The sequence below is a fragment of the Rhyacophila brunnea genome, unplaced genomic scaffold (assembly GCF_057557595.1).
Source record: "Rhyacophila brunnea isolate RB1 unplaced genomic scaffold, BYU_Rbru_1.0 scaffold_23, whole genome shotgun sequence".
In the NCBI taxonomy this organism is placed as follows: domain Eukaryota; kingdom Metazoa; phylum Arthropoda; class Insecta; order Trichoptera; family Rhyacophilidae; genus Rhyacophila; species Rhyacophila brunnea.
Window position 1 is genome coordinate 30,863,910 of NW_028232893.1, and position 18,716 is coordinate 30,882,625.

Consider the following 18,716-nt stretch of genomic DNA (forward strand, 5'->3'; position numbering starts at 1 on the left):
ACCTTAATAATTTTGTTTGTTACCTTTGCATAAGAGCTTGTCCAGATGATGTGTGTCTCGCCGCGAGTGCATGTGGACGGCTCAATGAGGTCACCTGTACCTCGACCGCGCGCGAAAAGTGACACACGGCGATTACATGTGGACTGCTCAATGAGGTTACATGTACCTGGAATGTGCGCATGTCAAATCACGCCATCTGTACAAGGCCTAACCGAAGTGATGACAATGTGTCTAGTCTATCTATAGTCGGGCCGTGACACAAAATTGTGAGTTCAGATGGTAGTGTTACTTATTGCTTAACTTCATAATATGCAATGCGGTAACCTATTTGTAATAAATAAAGATTTTCAATTACATATTTCATTTATAATAATAATTAACAGATTACCATTTTTTTTTTCAATTTGAACCCACCATTTTTTACAATTGATACACCACAATAGAAAATCACAGTTTTATGGCACACCCTTGCTGCAGAGGGTATCGGTCTAGTCAGATATCTGATCTTGCGTATATCATCATCCCGTTTTTAACTTTCCCCAAGACAATTGAAAAAGTGACTTGAATTGCCGTCAATTATTCTAAGTGGGTTGGTCTATTCGGCGGACATTATTTTGAACCACTAGTTCAGGGATGGCGAACCTATGGCACGCGTGTCACTAGTGGCACCCGAATGTTTCATTTTGAAGAGAAAAGAAATTACTATTTTATCTATATTTAGAAAATGTTTTTTTTATAAAAGTTTTACAAATAAATATATTAGTAGGTAGGTAGGTACTAATATAATATTAAAAAATAATGACGTATTGCGTACATGCGTATTTTCTTCGGTTTTTCATATTATGTTTACCAATTGATGTGCAAATGGACATGTCAAAATTCATGCATAAATGACAAATCGCATTGTATAAAAAATAGCAGGCAAATCCTTTTCAGGAATAATCATTATGCTTAAATGTAAATCACAATTGCATAGATCGGTCCGTAGGATCGGGAAATTAAAAATAAAAATATTCAATCAACAAACCTTATGAAATTAATTATCGGCAGTCATTCAAATATAATAACTGCTTGTTATTTTGCCTCAAACATAATCTCTAAAAATGGAAAACCTTTCAGTGATGGAGAATATAATATGAAAGAAAAGTAATTTAAATGCTTCCACGAACTCTTTGAGAATTTTAAAACAAGGAACAAAATATTCAAAGAATAAAAGATATGCCTTCGGTTAAATAAACGATGAAAGATAGAATATCAAGAACTCAGTTGTAATTTTTAAGCTATTTAAATAGAATTCTTAAAAATAATTTTATTAGAAAACTTAATTTCGCATTAAAAAACTTCCTGGCATGTCAGTTGAAAAATATTTTTTGGGAAATTTTGGCACGCGTACGTAAAAAGGTTCGCCAACCCTGCACTAGTTGAAGTCTTTAGGTACCTACCCGAAATTCATATACACCTGTGCTACATATTATATTTGAATTCAATCTTGAATCTCAACTGAAACAAAATTAATAAAACACACCTTACGTTAAATTAAAACTGTTGTCATAATATACCACCAAACTTTACATTAATTTGATTAATAAAATCACATTATCATTGACAGGTAATTTTTACTAGGTGGACACTTGTAGGCCAGCTATTTTTGGAATAAAATAAATCCCTTAAAAAATATGAAATAGGAACAGAATGATAAATATTTGTGAATGTTTTACACATTAAAATGATAATTATTGTTTGAAAAAATACACAAACAGTTCAGAAGTTATGACGTTTACAAGAACGCACGAGTTAACTCGTCCATGGCCAAACGCGACATACATGCTTTGACGAGTTAACTCGGCTGTTCTAGTGATCGGTTAAAAAGGTAAGCGAAATAGACCAACAAGATACTTCTATCTACCAACATTGTACATGTACAGAATGTTGGTGGACCAAATTGTGGCGGTTAGATTCCAATGTCCTGGAAGGCCGTTAAATACTATCTATGTGAGTGTATTCGGCTGAGCTACGAGATGCTGGCATGATCTGGAATGACGCAAGAAGACTGGCAAGCGACAGGGATTCTTGGTGGTGTCCATATGCTCCAGCTAAGGGCAGACATGGCCGAAGAATATGGAACAGTACAATTTAAGATAAATAATCCGGATTTATCGTTATCCGGACTATCGTCATCCCCATTTCGTCCGGATAATCAAAGCTTTACTATGCATTATAAAATGAATAATACCCCCGTTTACACGTGCATGGATTACGTATTATCGCGGCCATAGCAAGAAAATGTATGTGTAGACCAAGGCCTGAACAAAAACGATGCATAAGTGCGAGTGAGAAAGTATTCGGCACCCTTATAATCTTGGCGACACGCGCTAGAGTAAGATAAAAGGTTTACATATTTGGGAGAATGTTTGCTCGGTGTAGCCGCCAAATCTTACCTTATTGCTTAATTATGCGTCGATAACTATGTTGCTAAAATAGCTATTTTTGTGTTAAACATAAAGTCAGTGGTAAATATTTTTAGTTAATTAAGTAAAAAAGATGGTTCTGTGTGTTGTATTAAAATGTGGTAGCCGTATAGATAAGCAAGAAGATGGTATTACATTTCATAGGTAAGTTGATACACGTTCGTGATAATTTATTTGTATATTATTATATATTTTAATATCAACTGACCGTGTTTCTTTAAAATAACTTAAATTATGAATATTTTTACCTAATGGTTGCATTTTGACCGCTTAAAAATACTATATAACGTAAAAAAAATAGAAAAATATATTTTAATTCTGAGCGTCTAGTGCGAGCACTAGCGAAATGGTCTATGGTCTCGAACATTTGAATGTGTTCGCTCGCCCACAAACCAAAAGCACGGCACGCAGTTTCATTTAGCAATGCAATGGGTGGCGTCTAGATGTATCTATAGTCTAAGGTGTAGACATGTATTACCCTGCATGCAAGATTGCATGCATGAATGAAAAAAGTTCGGAACCTTCTGCATTTTCATGACAGTTGAGAATTTTTCGATAGTGGCGAACCTGCCGGCAAAAAAATTAGCTATGAACGAATTTGAGGTTAACCGATTTTCACTAGGTACCTGTCAAATATTACCATAAAATGACAACATCGTTTCTCGCTCACTCTTGAAGAAAGAGATTGGAGAGACAGTCAGGACTTTTATGTGTAAACAGTTATTGTCACGATAGTTTAAAATACACACTATTGCTGCCAGTAAATCCATGCTCGTGTACAGGCGCTATAAAAATAATTGTAAACATTAAATTTTTTTGGTACATTAAATTTAATAAATTAACAAAATATTACTTTTCAATCCTTGGGTAGGTCCTCAAACCTCCTTTTCATGCTACAAAAGATTTTGGTTCAGCATCTCTGTTTCATTATCTTATTGGAGTGTTCGTGACACTGAACACACCCATGTAGGAGGTCTTCCGTCTATTATTTCTATGAACGCCACAGTAGCAAATGAATCTATGCATATTTAGGGCGGCCAAAATTAAAAAAAAAAACAAAAAATGGGGAAACAATAAAATATAACACTGCCGTGTCCATAGCGCGTGGCTTTGGGATATCTGCCTAAGCATAACAATTCATTTGTGTACATACATTTATGCAGTGTCTTAAGTGGGGTACTCATTAGCGAGCCGTAACTGTGACCGTTGCAGATACAGTAACAGTATGGACGGCAAATAGTCGATCGATCATTCGGCAGTTTTTGCCGTGAATCAAAGGGAGGCTTGCAGTCGCTCGTCGACATTGAATGTGATACGCCGCGAACAGTGAAATACTTAGATAGTGTTGTTGTACATCTTTTTACATGAACATGGCTGCTAACGAGGATGAGGAGAAATGCCTTCGGTATTGTGCCGCAGATGATGTCATGAGATTTTATAATTTTTTGTTTACAAAAACAGTTTATTCCATGTAGACAATTACAATAAATACTGATACACCCCTGTTACAGGCGGGCTTCTCCCGGTGTAAAATAATCATTTAGTAGCTATAAGTCGAAACGTAACCCTGACCTCTAGAAACGGCTTCATAAAACATCTTATCTGATTGCTTGCTCAACCACGTAAGTATTTTTTATTCATAAGTAAAGGCCTTCGTCCGGTGTGTGAAAATCACATATTGGGCGGAGGTGTAATTAAGATAAATTTAATTTGATTTAAAAAGTTTAAATGATGATGGATGAGAGAGATAATTTTAAGACTGAATATAAGTATTCATATATAATAAATTTTGCCGCGCTTGCCGGCAACGTTAAAATCTCCACGCGCCTGCGCCGGGGTGGTCCTCGTGATTCGTCAAATCAAAAGCATCACGCGATAAAATTTGGCCAATCACGAGAGTCCTTTTTGCTGGATGGCGTGGGTACGGGGAATTTGAAAAAGAAAAAGAAAGTTAGTAAGCGTCCTTTGTAAACCGTGTACAGACCTGCGTAACTAAATGTAAAAACAAAATATGTAATGGACTATAAAGTAACGTTGTCCAACCAAATATTAAAATATATAACGCTAAGACCGCACGAGAAAGACTTAGTGTTTTATTTAATTTTACCAACATTATAAATCCTTTTTTTATCTTTTTTTTGTGAATCCGGGGTTCGATGGACACCTGAGCTAGCCGCTGGAACCCCGGGCATCTCAACACCCTTTTCTGTCGGCGCATAGGCTTTTCGATCCAAAAATTGTTGAAATTGAAATTTTCATACATTTTGATGCATCATTATCACAAACTAAGATTATATTAGATAATATTAGGTTGGGGTAGGTTATAATAGGTTTGGTTTGGTCTAAAAAGAAAGTTATAAAATTTCATGACATCTGCGGCACATTTACCATGCCTTCTTTTAATTCCGTGGCAAGCAGGAGAAGTGGTATATGTCATCAAAATTCCGAAAATGAGTTAAGGGCGGACATGCTCAGCGTAGGTAAAAATGGAGCTTTTGTTCTATTTTCAAAGCATGATCCTGGACATACCTTAAACGTTGTAGATAATCTATTTATATAATTTTGAAGCTTATTATCCTTTATATTTATTTTAAACATTTGATGACTGCATTAAGTATTTTTATTACATAAAATAGTATTCTTTTAAACCTCTCGCTCTAATGTTTTAGAATATAGTCATATTTCAGTACATATATGTGCAGTGGTGTTAAGATTTTTTACGTTTATTAATTTTTAAACGCATTTATAAAACCATCAGTATAATTTATATCGACATTATTATAGTGAAATATTTACGATAAAAAATTATATTGATAATCTCTGTGATCCCAAATTTGACAAGAATTGGGCATTTTATTATTCAAAAAATGGGCAAGATTAACACATTTGAAGATAATTCCAAAGATACTAATTATAAGCTATGTCTTTGACCATTCAAGTGTGATAAACATCCTACGAATAATGATTGTTTTATAAAAATTATTGACCTAAGAATAAGGTAGTGTTTTTTTCAATGTTTTTTTCCGGTAAAAACATAAGTTATGACTGTTATGAGTTATAATTCAACACATAAAACGTATCATAATAAGCGTGCATTCTACTTTACGTTGATATATTATTGACGTTTGTAATAGTAAGTTATTGCAATGATTATTATACAAAAAGGTAAAAATGAAGATCTTCATTTTTTAGCAGAATTAAAAAATATCAAGAATCCGCTCAAGTTGCTTATGATAAAAAAAAGTTAGATAAAGTGGAAGCCAATTTGGATCCAACCAAAAGGGTTTTTTAATTAGATCTCGGGCTGTGCCTACCATACCTGATGTTAGCATTTAATATTGCCTTCTATAAACGCTTACTCTGTACATTCAAATTAACCATCTACGATTGTGATGATAGGCATTCAGGGAGTTACATGGTGGGTAAATTGCACCTGTTTGTTTCATTTTAACAGTATTATACCTCGACATTAAATTTGTATTTACTGATATTTTTATCATTTTGACACTTACAAAACTTAACTTAACAAAACAGAAATAGCCATGTGACTTCCATGTTTTTATATTTTATGTCTCAATAACCAACAGTCAAATCGATTGACCACAGATTTTTGATAGTTACCTGGGCACAGTCACATGGATTGTAACAGTGTCCACTCAATAATAGAGAAAAAAAAAAGAAATGAACGAAATAACAAAGAAAGCATACTGATATAACACCCATGAGAATGGTGTCAACTAGTAAGATCAGCGGGGGAAAAATATCCATGTTTATGTTATGGATCAAGATCAATTTTATGAATTTTCTGATTTATTGAGTTGTTACCTTTCCAAAACCGCGAAGTTGATACGGAAGGACGGAAATATTCATGGTTTGAAATAAAATCGTCAGCTGAATGCAGAACTATTATCACTCACATTTTAAATAATTTAGAAGGGAGTTCTTTGAAACAACCTACTTATCACTTGTATAGATAAATGTACCTATACATCATAATATTTTAGTAGGACTGTTAATGAAAATAATGATGTATAAATGTGTCCATATAAATAATAACTGTAAGGATGTAATAATCTTATTTGTTTATTTTACTTAAGATGTTACTTCACGAATAAATTAAAACTTTAATGACATATAATTATCTTCTTATAAACAATCTATTCCACATTTAAGTCCTAGTCCATACTAAATTATGAAAAAAACTTGATAATAATAGTATTATGTCAGCTAAGTGCTCGAATTTCATTCAGGAGAATAGGTATGTCAATTTTCAGACAAATTACTAATAAAAATGCAAAAAATATGCAGATTACATAATCATTATTTTTTCATATGTATAAAACAAAAATTCAATTAAAAATATAAATATCTGATTTGATATTCAACTTTTAAGTTTAAAATAATTCTCCTGCAAAATAATCAAATATACCTCTTCTCTTTTTGACCACGGAATTGATGTTAACAAAATAATAGTGCTATGGGACCCAAGACAAAAATTTCTCCGACATGTTTAAGCTCTGAACGAACACTGCGGATACGGTGGCTCACCATCTATTATCATTGTTATATCGATATCATTGACGCCGCGTCCACATCTAGAGTTGGTTACAGTATCTGCAACGGTCATAGTTACGGCTCACTAATGACTACCCGGCTTCATGTTAAACAACTTCCAAGTTGTAAAGGAAAGGGTTTAAAAGAAACATTTAATTTTATAAAATAAGTTATTTAATTAGTGATATTCTGTACGGTTTCATAACAATTGTGTTTTATTGAATCGTCTCAGCTTGAAATTCTGGAGAAAACGCAGCTCGCTATTCCAATTCCTCAGCAAGTTGACTTGGGATACATTCATCAGGTCGGGTATTTCAATACCGCACGTCTCGTACTCCACGCTTTCCCTCTGCTTTGTCATCTTGATGACGTCCTCTCTTGACGCGTGCTGTCTGTTTTTTCTGCCACCGATGTTGTTTTTCATTTCAATCTGCGACAATTCATCGTCGAATCTGGCCAGATATAGCTCGATCACCGAAGCTATTTGCTCTTTCGCGAATACCTGGGTGTCGCATTCTGGCAGGTTATCTTTGAACCAAGCAATCTTTTCGCCTACTATGTTTTGTTTGATCATTTGTCCTAACCGTGCTCCGTCTCTATTGGCCAGTTTCTTTGTCTTCCTGCCGAGAGCGATGGTCTTTCGACTGTTTGGATGCTTGCATTTTGCGACTTCCTTTTTTAAACTTTGCATTTTGAAAGAAAATACTACGTATAAAATAAAATAACCTCACTTTACGATACGTCAAATAAACACCATGCCGTAATATTTTGAATGTCAAAATTTTATATCAATGTTACTAGTATGTTATGTTCTTGTATACAGTATAATATTTTTATTTTCAGACTACTTCGAATCTTTTTCTTGCTAGGTGGGTGCTTTTAACTAACTTTTAAAAATTAACGTAGTCATCACTCGATGAAATTTCCAATACGTAGTCATTTTTCGTAGATTACAAGGAAGAAGCAATATTATATTTTTATTATAGGTAAATATAGATACGACCCTGAAGTTATTAGAAGACAAAACCCAGATTATAAAAAAATAAATAACTTGTAAATACATACCTACCAAAGAGATTGGACTCAATCTCTTTGATACCTACCTACTTAGTTAAAAACTATCTTCAGTGAAAGTAAATGTAAAAAACCTCTTTAAAAATATCAGCAAACTCCAAACTGTTACGTCATGGCTACACTATTATTAAATGTCAAATATTTATAAACTTTGTAAATGTCAAAAATTTCACTGACTATTTTTTATTCAAAAACAAGTAAATTACTGAAATATTTGAATTAAATTAAAATGGTCTCCATAATAATCAAATCATTTTTTCCAAGACTAAAGGTGTATTCTGTGATTATACCTAAACGATGTATCAACTCGAGTTTAACACAAGAAAGTGGTAATTCGACATATTATTATTACTCATAATAAAAGTAATTTGACTTACGATATATATTTGTAATGTTATTTAATGATATAGAGTCTTCGCAATTGGAGACACCGGATTATGTGGACCTGGGATTATGCAACGCCTGGGAGAATAATGACCCAAAAATCGCAGCCATAAAAAGTAATCTGATCCAGGATATGACGGTTCTGACAGACTTTGTGTCCCTGGAAGAAGAAACTGCTTTCTTTTCTGAATTAGAGCCATATCTAAAAAGAATGAGATACGAATTCGACCATTGGGATGATGTAAGTTTAAAAAATTCATTCCTTAGGAATCTCGCATTGCATACTCTTGTTTGCCTCCAAAGATAGTTGTTATCAATCAGCTCTATGACTATATATGAGTAGCGAAGGGTGGAGGTAGGCTGTTAAGATCCGCCATAAATAGTGAACATTAAACATTGTTAGTCATACGTATTTGTTTTTATTGAACTAAAACTACAATTTACAGATGGTGATAGTTAGTTTTTAAAAATCAATTAAACCCTGCCTAAACCAAACCATAATAGTTTCATTATACTTTGGGCAATATGACAAAATTGTGCACATTTTTTCATTCATACTTATTTTTTTTTCGTTAGAAAGTTAGATTAATACTTTGGACGCGGAAGACGCACACGGTGCGTAATGACCAGGCGGCCGACCGATGTAATTAACGTGCATTTTAAAGGAAGCAATTAAAATCTCATTATCTATTCAGCAGCGAAAGCGTTAAGAATACATATTACACATCGGTACCTATTGTTGGTTCATTAAATTCATTAAGCTCTACCTAAACCAAACTATAATAGATAAAAAATATTATTCTATCTATAACATATCCAAAGTTATGTACGATTTAATTGGATAATTTTAGATATTTTATAGATAGACGAGTATTTTTTGACTATTATTTATTATGGCATGGTTTCGCAGGATTTAATTAAATTTTAAAAACTAACCAACACCGTCTGTAAATAATTGTAGTCTTATTTCAATGAAAACAAATACGTATGACTGACACAGTTTAGTGTGCACTATTTATGGCTGATCTTAACAGTCTACCTTCACCACTGCTATAATATATTGTACATGAAATATCTATAGATATAGGTCAAACTTTTATAGAATGCCACTTGCCGAAATGTTCTATCTCTTCTTCATTGTGAAAGCATCTATAAATAATAAAATACTATAGTTAAAATACTTTTTTTTTGTTCATAAAATGTTATATTGAACAATCCATGGATTGAAAGCGACAATGATATCCGTGTTCACGAAGTGACTATCTAGACTGAGGGGACTATCGATGATGGTATTATCATCATCATCGGGTCGACTCACTGCTGGCAGAGTTGCCACCTTAGCGTATTTCTTGCCAGATCCAGCATTTTTCAATAGGCATCTAGCATCCAAAATGTTCATCTTGTGTATGGCATTAAATCTAGCATTTTTCAACACACACTTAAACCAGATTTGCTTGAAAATCAACAAAGTCGTTTCAACAAACGAGCTCCGTGCTAGCTCAGGGTATTGGTTGAACTCAGGATTCACAAAATTAGATTAAATAAAAGTCTTTGTTTTTTGGTAAGCACGTGGCTCTGTATTTTAATGGTTATTATTTTTTTTACAAGAAAGAAACTTATGTTAACAGTGACATGTATTTATTGTTATCGTTTTTATAGTTCCTTAATTAACTATATCTTAATACAACTTATATCTATTTATTAATGGCCGACACTAGTTTTATTTTTGGCGCGGGAGTTCGCGAATTCAACTCTGCGTCCGTTCGCAACTCGTGTTTTTTTTCGACTGGCTTTTTAAATGTTTAAAAACGCTCGCGTGATAATTTAGTGAGTACAGTTACTGCTAACTCTCTTCCACTCTTATATCTTTTACATCCATCACTTTTAAACTCATAAAACAAAATCTTACATAGATTTACAAGCTATTCCTATTACAAAATTAATTACAATTTTAATGCTATGAATCTTTAATATAATACTTAAAGCTATTGGTTTAAAATTTTATATCTAGGTACATATTGTAATTAGTATTCTAAATCTAACATATTCCTTTTTATCCAGATAGCCAAGTGATACGTCATAAGTCTTTCCTATTCTGTTAATTGACTATATGGCCAAGCTGCACGTTTAGGCCTACAAAACTTTATTCCGGTTCCCCATTGAAGATGGGAAGTTCATGAGTATGTCAGTACTTACTAGGAAAGAATACCAGGTGGCAGTACCACCTGTCAATATTATTTTCAATGCGTTTTTTACGCAGGCAGATATAGAGTATGTGTGTGTGCTGAAATACTGAAATTCAGGGTTCTCTGGAAGCAGCTTCATGTGTTAGGTAACACAAGTCTATAGCAGCAGAACAACATCATTGCCTCATATCACTGTGAATATAACTTAACATATATTTGTAAATTTTCTTCTCTTGCAGGCAATCCACGGATTCCGAGAGACAGAACGGTCAGTGTGGAAAGGCTTGGCTGCCGAAGCTGTTCAGAAGGTGCGGGAAGTCGCCATACCACCACCGGCAACTCCTCTACCCCACACGCATGTCCTGGATTTGGATGCCAAGGGATATATCAAACCACACGTAGATGCCATTAGGGTGAGATCCTTTGACTATGATCCCGTAGCCCCTTTGCATAGATATTCAGGCCGATCCTACCATTTAATAATAAATAGTTTATAAAAAAAATATGATTATCCAATTTTAATTTATGATTAGGATTTTCAAAAAATGTTAAAACATATTATTTGCGATTACAACGGTTTTTTTTTCGATTATCTCAGAATATGAATCAAACCATATAGGACAGTGGTAGCGAACCTATGGCACGCGAGATGATTTTGCATGGCACTTGAATGTTTTATTTTGAAGAGAAAAAATATTCTATAACGATAATAACTGACAGATGGCATTACGAATAATATACATTACGTTTTATGTAAGTATTATTATAATTGAATAGGTTGGTCCTTATTTTGTATGTGTCACATATAATATTATCGCACTAACCTCATCAGGCAGCGGGAGAAGCCGCGAAACGAACCTCTGATTTTGATCGATTTACAATACTTGAGACCGCTGTAACGAGAGAATGCCTCATCTGATCGGAGCAATTCTACTGTCAATTTGTGCGTAAAGAACCAAACTAAGTAATACAGTACTTAACAAACAATTTCATTTCTACCCACAAAAATGGCTGTACCGAATAAGACACAAGGACTTAGTGGAGCAGTAGTAATTCTGGAAGACAGTTTCAAAATTGGTGGACCGAAATGTATGGCGTAATTGAATAATTGCTACAGCTGTATGTATGCTATGTTCTGTGAGTGATATCTAGAATATCATCATTTTTAATAGCATTCTTAAAAACTATATTTTTTCCATGAAAAACTGCTCGGCACGAGAAATAAGATTTGGGAAATTTTGGCACGCGTACGTAAAAAGGTTCGCCAACCCTGACATAGGAGGTATTTAAAATACGGTGACGATATTTAGACTCAGTCTTCCAGAGAAAATTTTCTTCAACATTTTTGACAATGGCTATATATTTTAATTGTCTATTCTAGTTTTGCGGAACGACCGTGGCTGGAATCTGCCTGCTGTCACCAGCCGTGATGAGATTGCGGCATTCGATTGAACAAGACCTTTTCGCTGACTTTTTACTATCACGACGCTGTCTTTACATCATGAAGTAAGCCACATTCTATATAGCTCTATATTCAAATCACATGTTTCTTTTTATTAACACCGTCTCAATGTATATAGCAATCACACCACAGACAGAAACGCATGCAGAAAATGGTTTGGGGGGGACATTTTGAAAAAAACATAATATACCAGCGCATCTATTCTATACATAAGACTGCATTCGGCCGCTATCTAGGGTAGGTTTGTATCGAAATATTATCACTTATTGTAACAATTACAATAAGTTAATTGTAATTGTTACAATAAGTACTATATTTTAACAGCACCTCTTTTGGCTGTGGTAAATTTTAGAGCGAGGTAGACAGTTTTGGCCGTTTAGATGGCTAACTTATTGTAATTGTTACAATTAGTGTTAATACTCCGATACAAACCTACCCTAGATAGCTGTTGTAGCGTCTGAAAGCAGTTGTGTGTATAGAATAGATGCGCAGGTGCCATTGTTTCAAATTTACCCTGCCTTATATATATAGTTTCTCGTCGCTTCAATCGCGGACCCCACACTTTTTCTGATACATTTCCCATACCCAGAGATTCCACACTTCAGTGCTCACCTATGAGTTATTGCAAACTGTAGCATCCACAAGTAGTTATCAAATGCGCATCATAATTATTAGGATTGTTTGAGTCATCTGCGCAGACTTGTCTTTTAGATATACGCAGGATTTAATTGGGTCGGATCTTAACACAGTCAGTGCTAAGGCATGTGGCCATTAGATACATATACATTCACTGCTGACCAGTTGATTACCACATTTAATTATCATGCTAATTGCTACACGCCAGGCGTGTCTTGAGAACTGACCGAGCTGTGGTAATTAACTGGTCAGCAGTGATTGTGTTAATAGCCTACCTCCACCCTTCGCCACTGCATTTTATATATATATATATATTTTTTTTACCATGTCCGATCCTAATAGGATCATATGGGCCTCCACAGAGTAGAGGTTTGTATTAACAGATTTTGTTTTTTACGAGAAATGGATGTCAGCCACTTGTTCAACCTATTAGTTCCATACCCTGACTCACACACAAATTGAAAAACAATATGTGTACTTGCCAGACCCAGGATCCGAACCTGAGACCCACGGCGTGATAGTCCAGCGCTTAAGCCGCGCGGCCACCGTGGGTTGTATATACAAGTACTTTATTAATTTAATTTAATAAAACGCAAAACTTTTATACTTAGTACTTTTCCCACTTTTAATAAATAAATGTGGACCGGTTTCGTCCGCCAGATTTATTTATTAAAAGTGGAAAAGTACAGTATAAAAATGCATTTCCACCATGAGTTGACAGTTAACACTATAAAAGAAAATACAAGTACTTTTTTAATTTCAGAGGAACAGCTCGCTATGATTTCAGCCATGAAATTCTGAAAGGAGAGATATCCGATTTTAAAAATCAGAAAATACAGCGAACCCGGAGAATTTCTGTCATATGTCGATCTCAGCCAACCACCTAAATGGCTATTAATTATAAATGTTTATAAATTAAATCAACGAGTGTTCTCTGTTTGTGTATTTAAGATATACCTACTATATACTGCTACACAATAATATTTTGTCAATAATTTTGCATTCTTGTAAATATTATTCAAACTCAACGCAAACAATTTTATCACACGAATAACACGCTTATATACTTGGAAATATATTTCCATGAACAGAAATCATGTTTAGTATGGAACATGGTTCAAAACCAAAAGCGGTTTCAGTCTAAAGCGTCAATTACATTGAGCTACTTTACAAGCTGTTTGTCGGCGAATTTAATAGCGGGCGATTCAGCTACTGCGATTATGATGATGACACACAAAATTTCCATTCGCTGAGAAGCCACAAGCCAGCGACTATTTTGACAGAACGTAGTTAGTTTTTTTACCGGGAGCTTTCTACTGCGCAGACGCAGTAGGCCCACACGCCGGTGTGTAGCGTGTAAAGTTGACCGGCTTTCAACTTTTCTCGGTAGAGTGTTTACAATCTGCTTGTTAGCTTGTTCGATGATTACACTGGGCGACTTTACAGGCAGATTGTAAATTCGCCAACAAACAGTTCGTAAAGTAGCTCAATGAAATTGACGCTAAGGATGGCCTCTAAGTCACCTACACAAAATCAAAGTACGAGGCGTGTTTTGAGATTATGTTGCGTTGATTTTCTTTGTGTGGACTGCCTAACATGCCTAAACGTTGGATTAGGAGTGAATTATTAACACCAGCCGAACAGGGAAGTCTCATTAGATTTTTTAAAATAAGGCATTTAACTGTTGTTAAAATTACTGTGATAGAATTTGTTAAAGATTATAAAAAAATTGTGTACATTTGTAAATATGGATTAAATTAATAAACAAAATTTAGTTAAAATATTTTATTTCTCAAATTTGTAACATTTATAAATCTTCCTTCTTCTCTCCATGTAACATTATAATCTATCTAAAACATCTCCAGACCTTTCTGTCATTTGCCAGTAAGGATTGCAATCCGGTATTCAATTATTTATTGATACCGAAATACCGGTTTTAAAAATCCAGAATACTGGTATTTTCGGTATGTATTAAGAAAGCATACACGTTTATGTTTTTCAAAAATGAAGTAAATGTTATTTTGCTCACTAGTTACTACTATATTGTATATTAAATTTAGTGTATTAGATTAATACTGCCTAAACGCAAACTTAAATATTAACTGAAACTAACATACAGTCGAACTTGGTTATTACGATCACGGAAACAGCGAGATCTCAGATGTAATGAGGAAACATTCGTTGACATTATAGTTTATGATTTTCTCCATACATTTATTCACTTTTAAAACGAGCTACTTCTCGGGTATACCGAGCAAAACTGTTAAAGTGTCGATCGTTTAAAAACAACATTTTCAACCCTAAGCAATAAAATCCGACCAGGCAGTTAACTAGACTGATGCCGCCAGGATCGGATTACGTTTATGACACTGGTTAAGTGTCTAAGTACCTAATTGGTGTTTTCGCCGACAACATTGAAAAACTATACACATATGGTTGAAATTGCATGAAAAATATCCGAGCTTTGTGAAGTCAGTAGGTACCTACCAGCGCCAGCGGCTCAGCACTTCATTACAATAAACAACTTCTGTTGTAGTTTGTGAATGCCATGCTTGTTTCGGGGATTTTTATGATGATTTTCTGATTTTTTATGTTCTATGCTTAAATAAAACGTGACGCGAAAAATGTTATATATCGATATAACGAAGGCTTATAACGAGCAAATTCAGTCAGTCCCATCTTCCTCCTAATAACCAAGTTCGACTGTAGTTAAATATTAATAAAACAAAATCCTGCAAATATACAATGAAATCAAATAAGTATGACTGACAAAGTTTAGTATTCACTATTTATGTTAGATCTTAACAGCCTACCTCCACCCTTCGCCACTGGAAGATTGTGATCCTTTTTAGGAATAGGTACTGCCAAATTCTGCAATAGGGTGTATGAATATTCCTTCTCCAACAGCAACTGCAGGCCTTGCAGTGAATGCTATCAGTTTTCTAATGAATTCCTTCTGTTGATAATTTTCTGGTCTGAAGAATCGTAAAATATTATGCAGGTACACAAACAGCTCCTTCCACCTATCAGAAGTTATTTTTGATCAGGGCGTATGAATAGTTCAACTCATTTGTGTAATTATTATTACTATTTCAAATTCATTTGCCATTTTGGCTATGTGACCAGAGCTAGAGAATTTTCTGGAGACATTATAGAGATTTTTCGCTGGAGACCCTTCAATCATCATTTATGGCACTACAACCCTTGGTGGGTCTCTTGACACTCTGCAGTTGCTTTGACTGAGCATTTTTAAATCTGTAAAATTGCTATCGGGGGTTGCTTACATAGCCTGCCTCGCCGGAATATCCTCCGGCATTCTATGAACATAGCCGATCCAGCGCAGTCTGCATTTTCATATGCCACGTGATCTTTTCACCCCCATAAAGTGTGTACAGCTCCTCATTATACCTTGACCTCCAAATGCTACTTTCTTGAACAGCCCCAACGATTCTTCTCAAAATAACGGGCGCAAGAGAGTTTTATATAGGTTATTTTGGTTTTCTTTCAGTGCTTTGTTCTTTAGAAGCCTTTGGAGACCAAAATAGCACCTGTTGGCGAGGATAATCCGGCGTTTTATTTCATCGCTCATGTTATTAGTGTTTGTACCTCCAATCAAAGACATGAATCTTAGCCGGCTCTCACATCTAAACTCGGCTCGTCTGCCGCACAGCCATAAATCAAACCTTCCAAGAATGTCAATCCGGTGTTGCATATGAAGACCGTGCAGATCTACCTAGCGATCGGCGAGCCGGTACAGGAATGACCAATTTGTAGGTGTTTGTATGCGTCCTGGCGTCTCCGACTCGAAGCCCGAGAAGCATCCAACTTGTCGATTGCAACAGCAGATGTTTTTTTCAAACTAAACAGTCGCATTCGACCAATCTGTGGAGCTCCATTTGGCAACTTGCGTTTTGTGAATAACGATCACATCGACACGTTGCGGGCAAGACGAGTTTTGATGTGAGAGCTGGCTTACATTTTTCTTTTGTTTTATAAGCCAAGTTTCAATACCACATAAAAACATGGAAAAGATCAAATGTGACCAAACATCTCTATGGTTTTTCACTCATCGAGTGTTATTCCAGCCTTTTGCCATTTTATTTTTTTATATCATGATATTTCATCAAACGATTGACTAGCATTGCTCGTTCTACCGCTTTCAATAAGACTTCTATATTCGCTGTCCTTATACTGTCCATGTCCGTACACGATGGCGTCGTTAAAGTAATATCTAATAGAGTAGTTTGGGAATTGAAATTGGTGCGAGTAGCATAACAGATTGGCACGGAAACCTTCAGAGTTACCCCGAAAGGCCAACTTCTCGCAGTATTCAAATGCCTGAGCCTTCCCCCGATCGATACCTTCAGAAAGATACACGCAGGAATGTTGCCGTTTTGAAAAAATTAAATATTTAATATCGGAATCTTGAGTGATTTTTTTTAGCACGAATTCTGGTAATTCCATATCTAAATCAAGTATGTATAGATTTCGTAATTTATTTATAATATAATATAGTCCTTTCAATGTAATTTTACACTTCCATAACTCTAAAATTTTTAAATTGTTTGTTTTATTGCTTAATATTAATGCATGATCGTCATTAAAAATTGACGAACTGAAATTTAGTTCAGTTAAACTTTTCATATTTAATTTTTCAATAAATATCGCAAATCCTTTGCGAGATATAAGCTTCAACCCTGTTATATGCAGTATTTGTATATTCTTTAATTCCGATAAATTGGCGAGTCCTCTATCAGTTATCATCCAGCAATGGTACAATCGGAGATAACGTAAATGTAAACATTGCGATAAAAATTTACAAGTTTTATCGCTCACTTCGTAACATCGTAACGATATGCTTCTCAACTGGTCGAATTTCGATATCAAAAAGCGATGGAGTTGCCTCAGCGGATAATACTGTACGAAACCGTACATATGAACTTCGGTAAGATGTGGACAATTTTCTGTTATCAATTTTAACGTATCATAGTCCATTCTGTTGTTTAAAACAACAGATTTCATTTGTTTCAACACGTCTATAAATTGTAAACTAATAAAACGGCTGGTCAAAAACACATCTACATGTCGTAAATGTATAAAATATTTATTTATTTTAAACAAATGGTATTCACTTAATGAATTACATCTGTGTATTGTCAACGAATTCAAATTCGGACACCATTTTATTAAATCGTCCAATAGGGAGTCTATAAAATTTTCTTTCAATTTTATATTTAGAACTTTCAAAAAATTCACGTTCTTTAGAGTTGCCATGAACGATAAGTCCTCTTCGTCTTCTACGATAAAACGTCTGTTTAATATGGCTGTTTCAGTTATTAGCGATTGCCATCGTCTACACACTTTCGAAATGCGTTGATGTAATGTCTTCAATTGAAAATAGCTCAGTATGTCAACCAGAATTTCGTCAGGTAGATCATCCATGTTTGTCAACAGTACAAAATATTATTATTTACAGTTCGATTTTTTTAAATATTATTTTGTTTGTTCAACTGTTTTTCCTGTGACACGCGTCATATCACGGTGTGGCGTAAATATTTACTTAATCCATTCAATTGTGTGCAGTAATAATTAGCAATTCTTAATTTCACGTAATGTAATGAAATTTAATTAAATCAATTCGTGTCGTTTTTCTATGAAAATAATATCAAAATGACGTCTGTCAAAATAGGCAATAGACAATTTTGATGAGTGTAAAAAAGACTTATCATAGACAATGTACACAAAAATATTCTTCAATAAAAATATTTATTGCGTAGGTAGGTAGGTAATTAGATTAGCATAAACTATTAAAAAAAATAATATCGATATGAAATGAATATATTAAAAAAACTAATAAACACTGTTATATTCGACAACTTTATCTGGGGCATTCAAGAAACAATCGACTGCATACCAATAAAACATTATAATATTTAGTATCGCGTTGGTTTG

The 18,716-nt window shown here is 34.4% G+C and overlaps 3 protein-coding genes across 3 annotated transcripts; 1 reads left to right on the top strand and 2 right to left on the bottom strand.

Moving 5' to 3' along the window:
• Positions 1 to 5,499: 5,499 nt before the first annotated feature.
• On the bottom strand, positions 5,500 to 7,836 carry LOC147069863 (translation machinery-associated protein 16 homolog). The gene has a single exon (XM_085950616.1). It carries the CDS (start codon positions 7,711 to 7,713, stop codon positions 7,222 to 7,224), a length of 492 nt encoding a protein of 163 aa, XP_085806742.1. The 5' UTR covers positions 7,714 to 7,836; the 3' UTR covers positions 5,500 to 7,221.
• Positions 7,837 to 8,214: 378 nt separating this feature from the next.
• LOC147069864 (RNA demethylase ALKBH7, mitochondrial) lies at positions 8,215 to 14,541 on the top strand. Its single transcript, XM_085950157.1, has 5 exons — positions 8,215 to 8,425; positions 8,507 to 8,721; positions 10,906 to 11,079; positions 12,048 to 12,172; positions 13,528 to 14,541. The coding sequence occupies exons 1-5, from the start codon at positions 8,326 to 8,328 to the stop codon at positions 13,649 to 13,651; spliced, it is 738 nt and encodes a 245-aa protein (XP_085806283.1). The 5' UTR covers positions 8,215 to 8,325; the 3' UTR covers positions 13,652 to 14,541.
• A 20-nt stretch (positions 14,542 to 14,561) lies between these two features.
• LOC147069865 (uncharacterized) lies at positions 14,562 to 18,333 on the bottom strand. Its single transcript, XM_085950156.1, has one exon. The coding sequence runs from the start codon at positions 18,204 to 18,206 to the stop codon at positions 16,875 to 16,877; it is 1,332 nt and encodes a 443-aa protein (XP_085806282.1). The 5' UTR covers positions 18,207 to 18,333; the 3' UTR covers positions 14,562 to 16,874.
• Positions 18,334 to 18,716: the final 383 nt, after the last annotated feature.

What these genes read in the sequence shown, in the direction of transcription:
- LOC147069863 (XM_085950616.1), bottom strand. Translation starts at nt 7,713, where the DNA reads ATGCAAAGTTTAAAAAAGGAAGTCGCAAAATGCAAGCATCCAAACAGT.
- LOC147069864 (XM_085950157.1), top strand. Translation starts at nt 8,326, where the DNA reads ATGGTCTCCATAATAATCAAATCATTTTTTCCAAGACTAAAGGTGTAT. An exon ending in GAGTTTAACACAAGAAAGTG is followed by an intron (nt 8,426 to 8,506) that starts GTAATTCGACAT and finishes TTAATGATATAG; the next exon opens with AGTCTTCGCAATTGGAGACA. An exon ending in CGCTGTCTTTACATCATGAA is followed by an intron (nt 12,173 to 13,527) that starts GTAAGCCACATT and finishes TTTTAATTTCAG; the next exon opens with AGGAACAGCTCGCTATGATT.
- LOC147069865 (XM_085950156.1), bottom strand. Translation starts at nt 18,206, where the DNA reads ATGGATGATCTACCTGACGAAATTCTGGTTGACATACTGAGCTATTTT.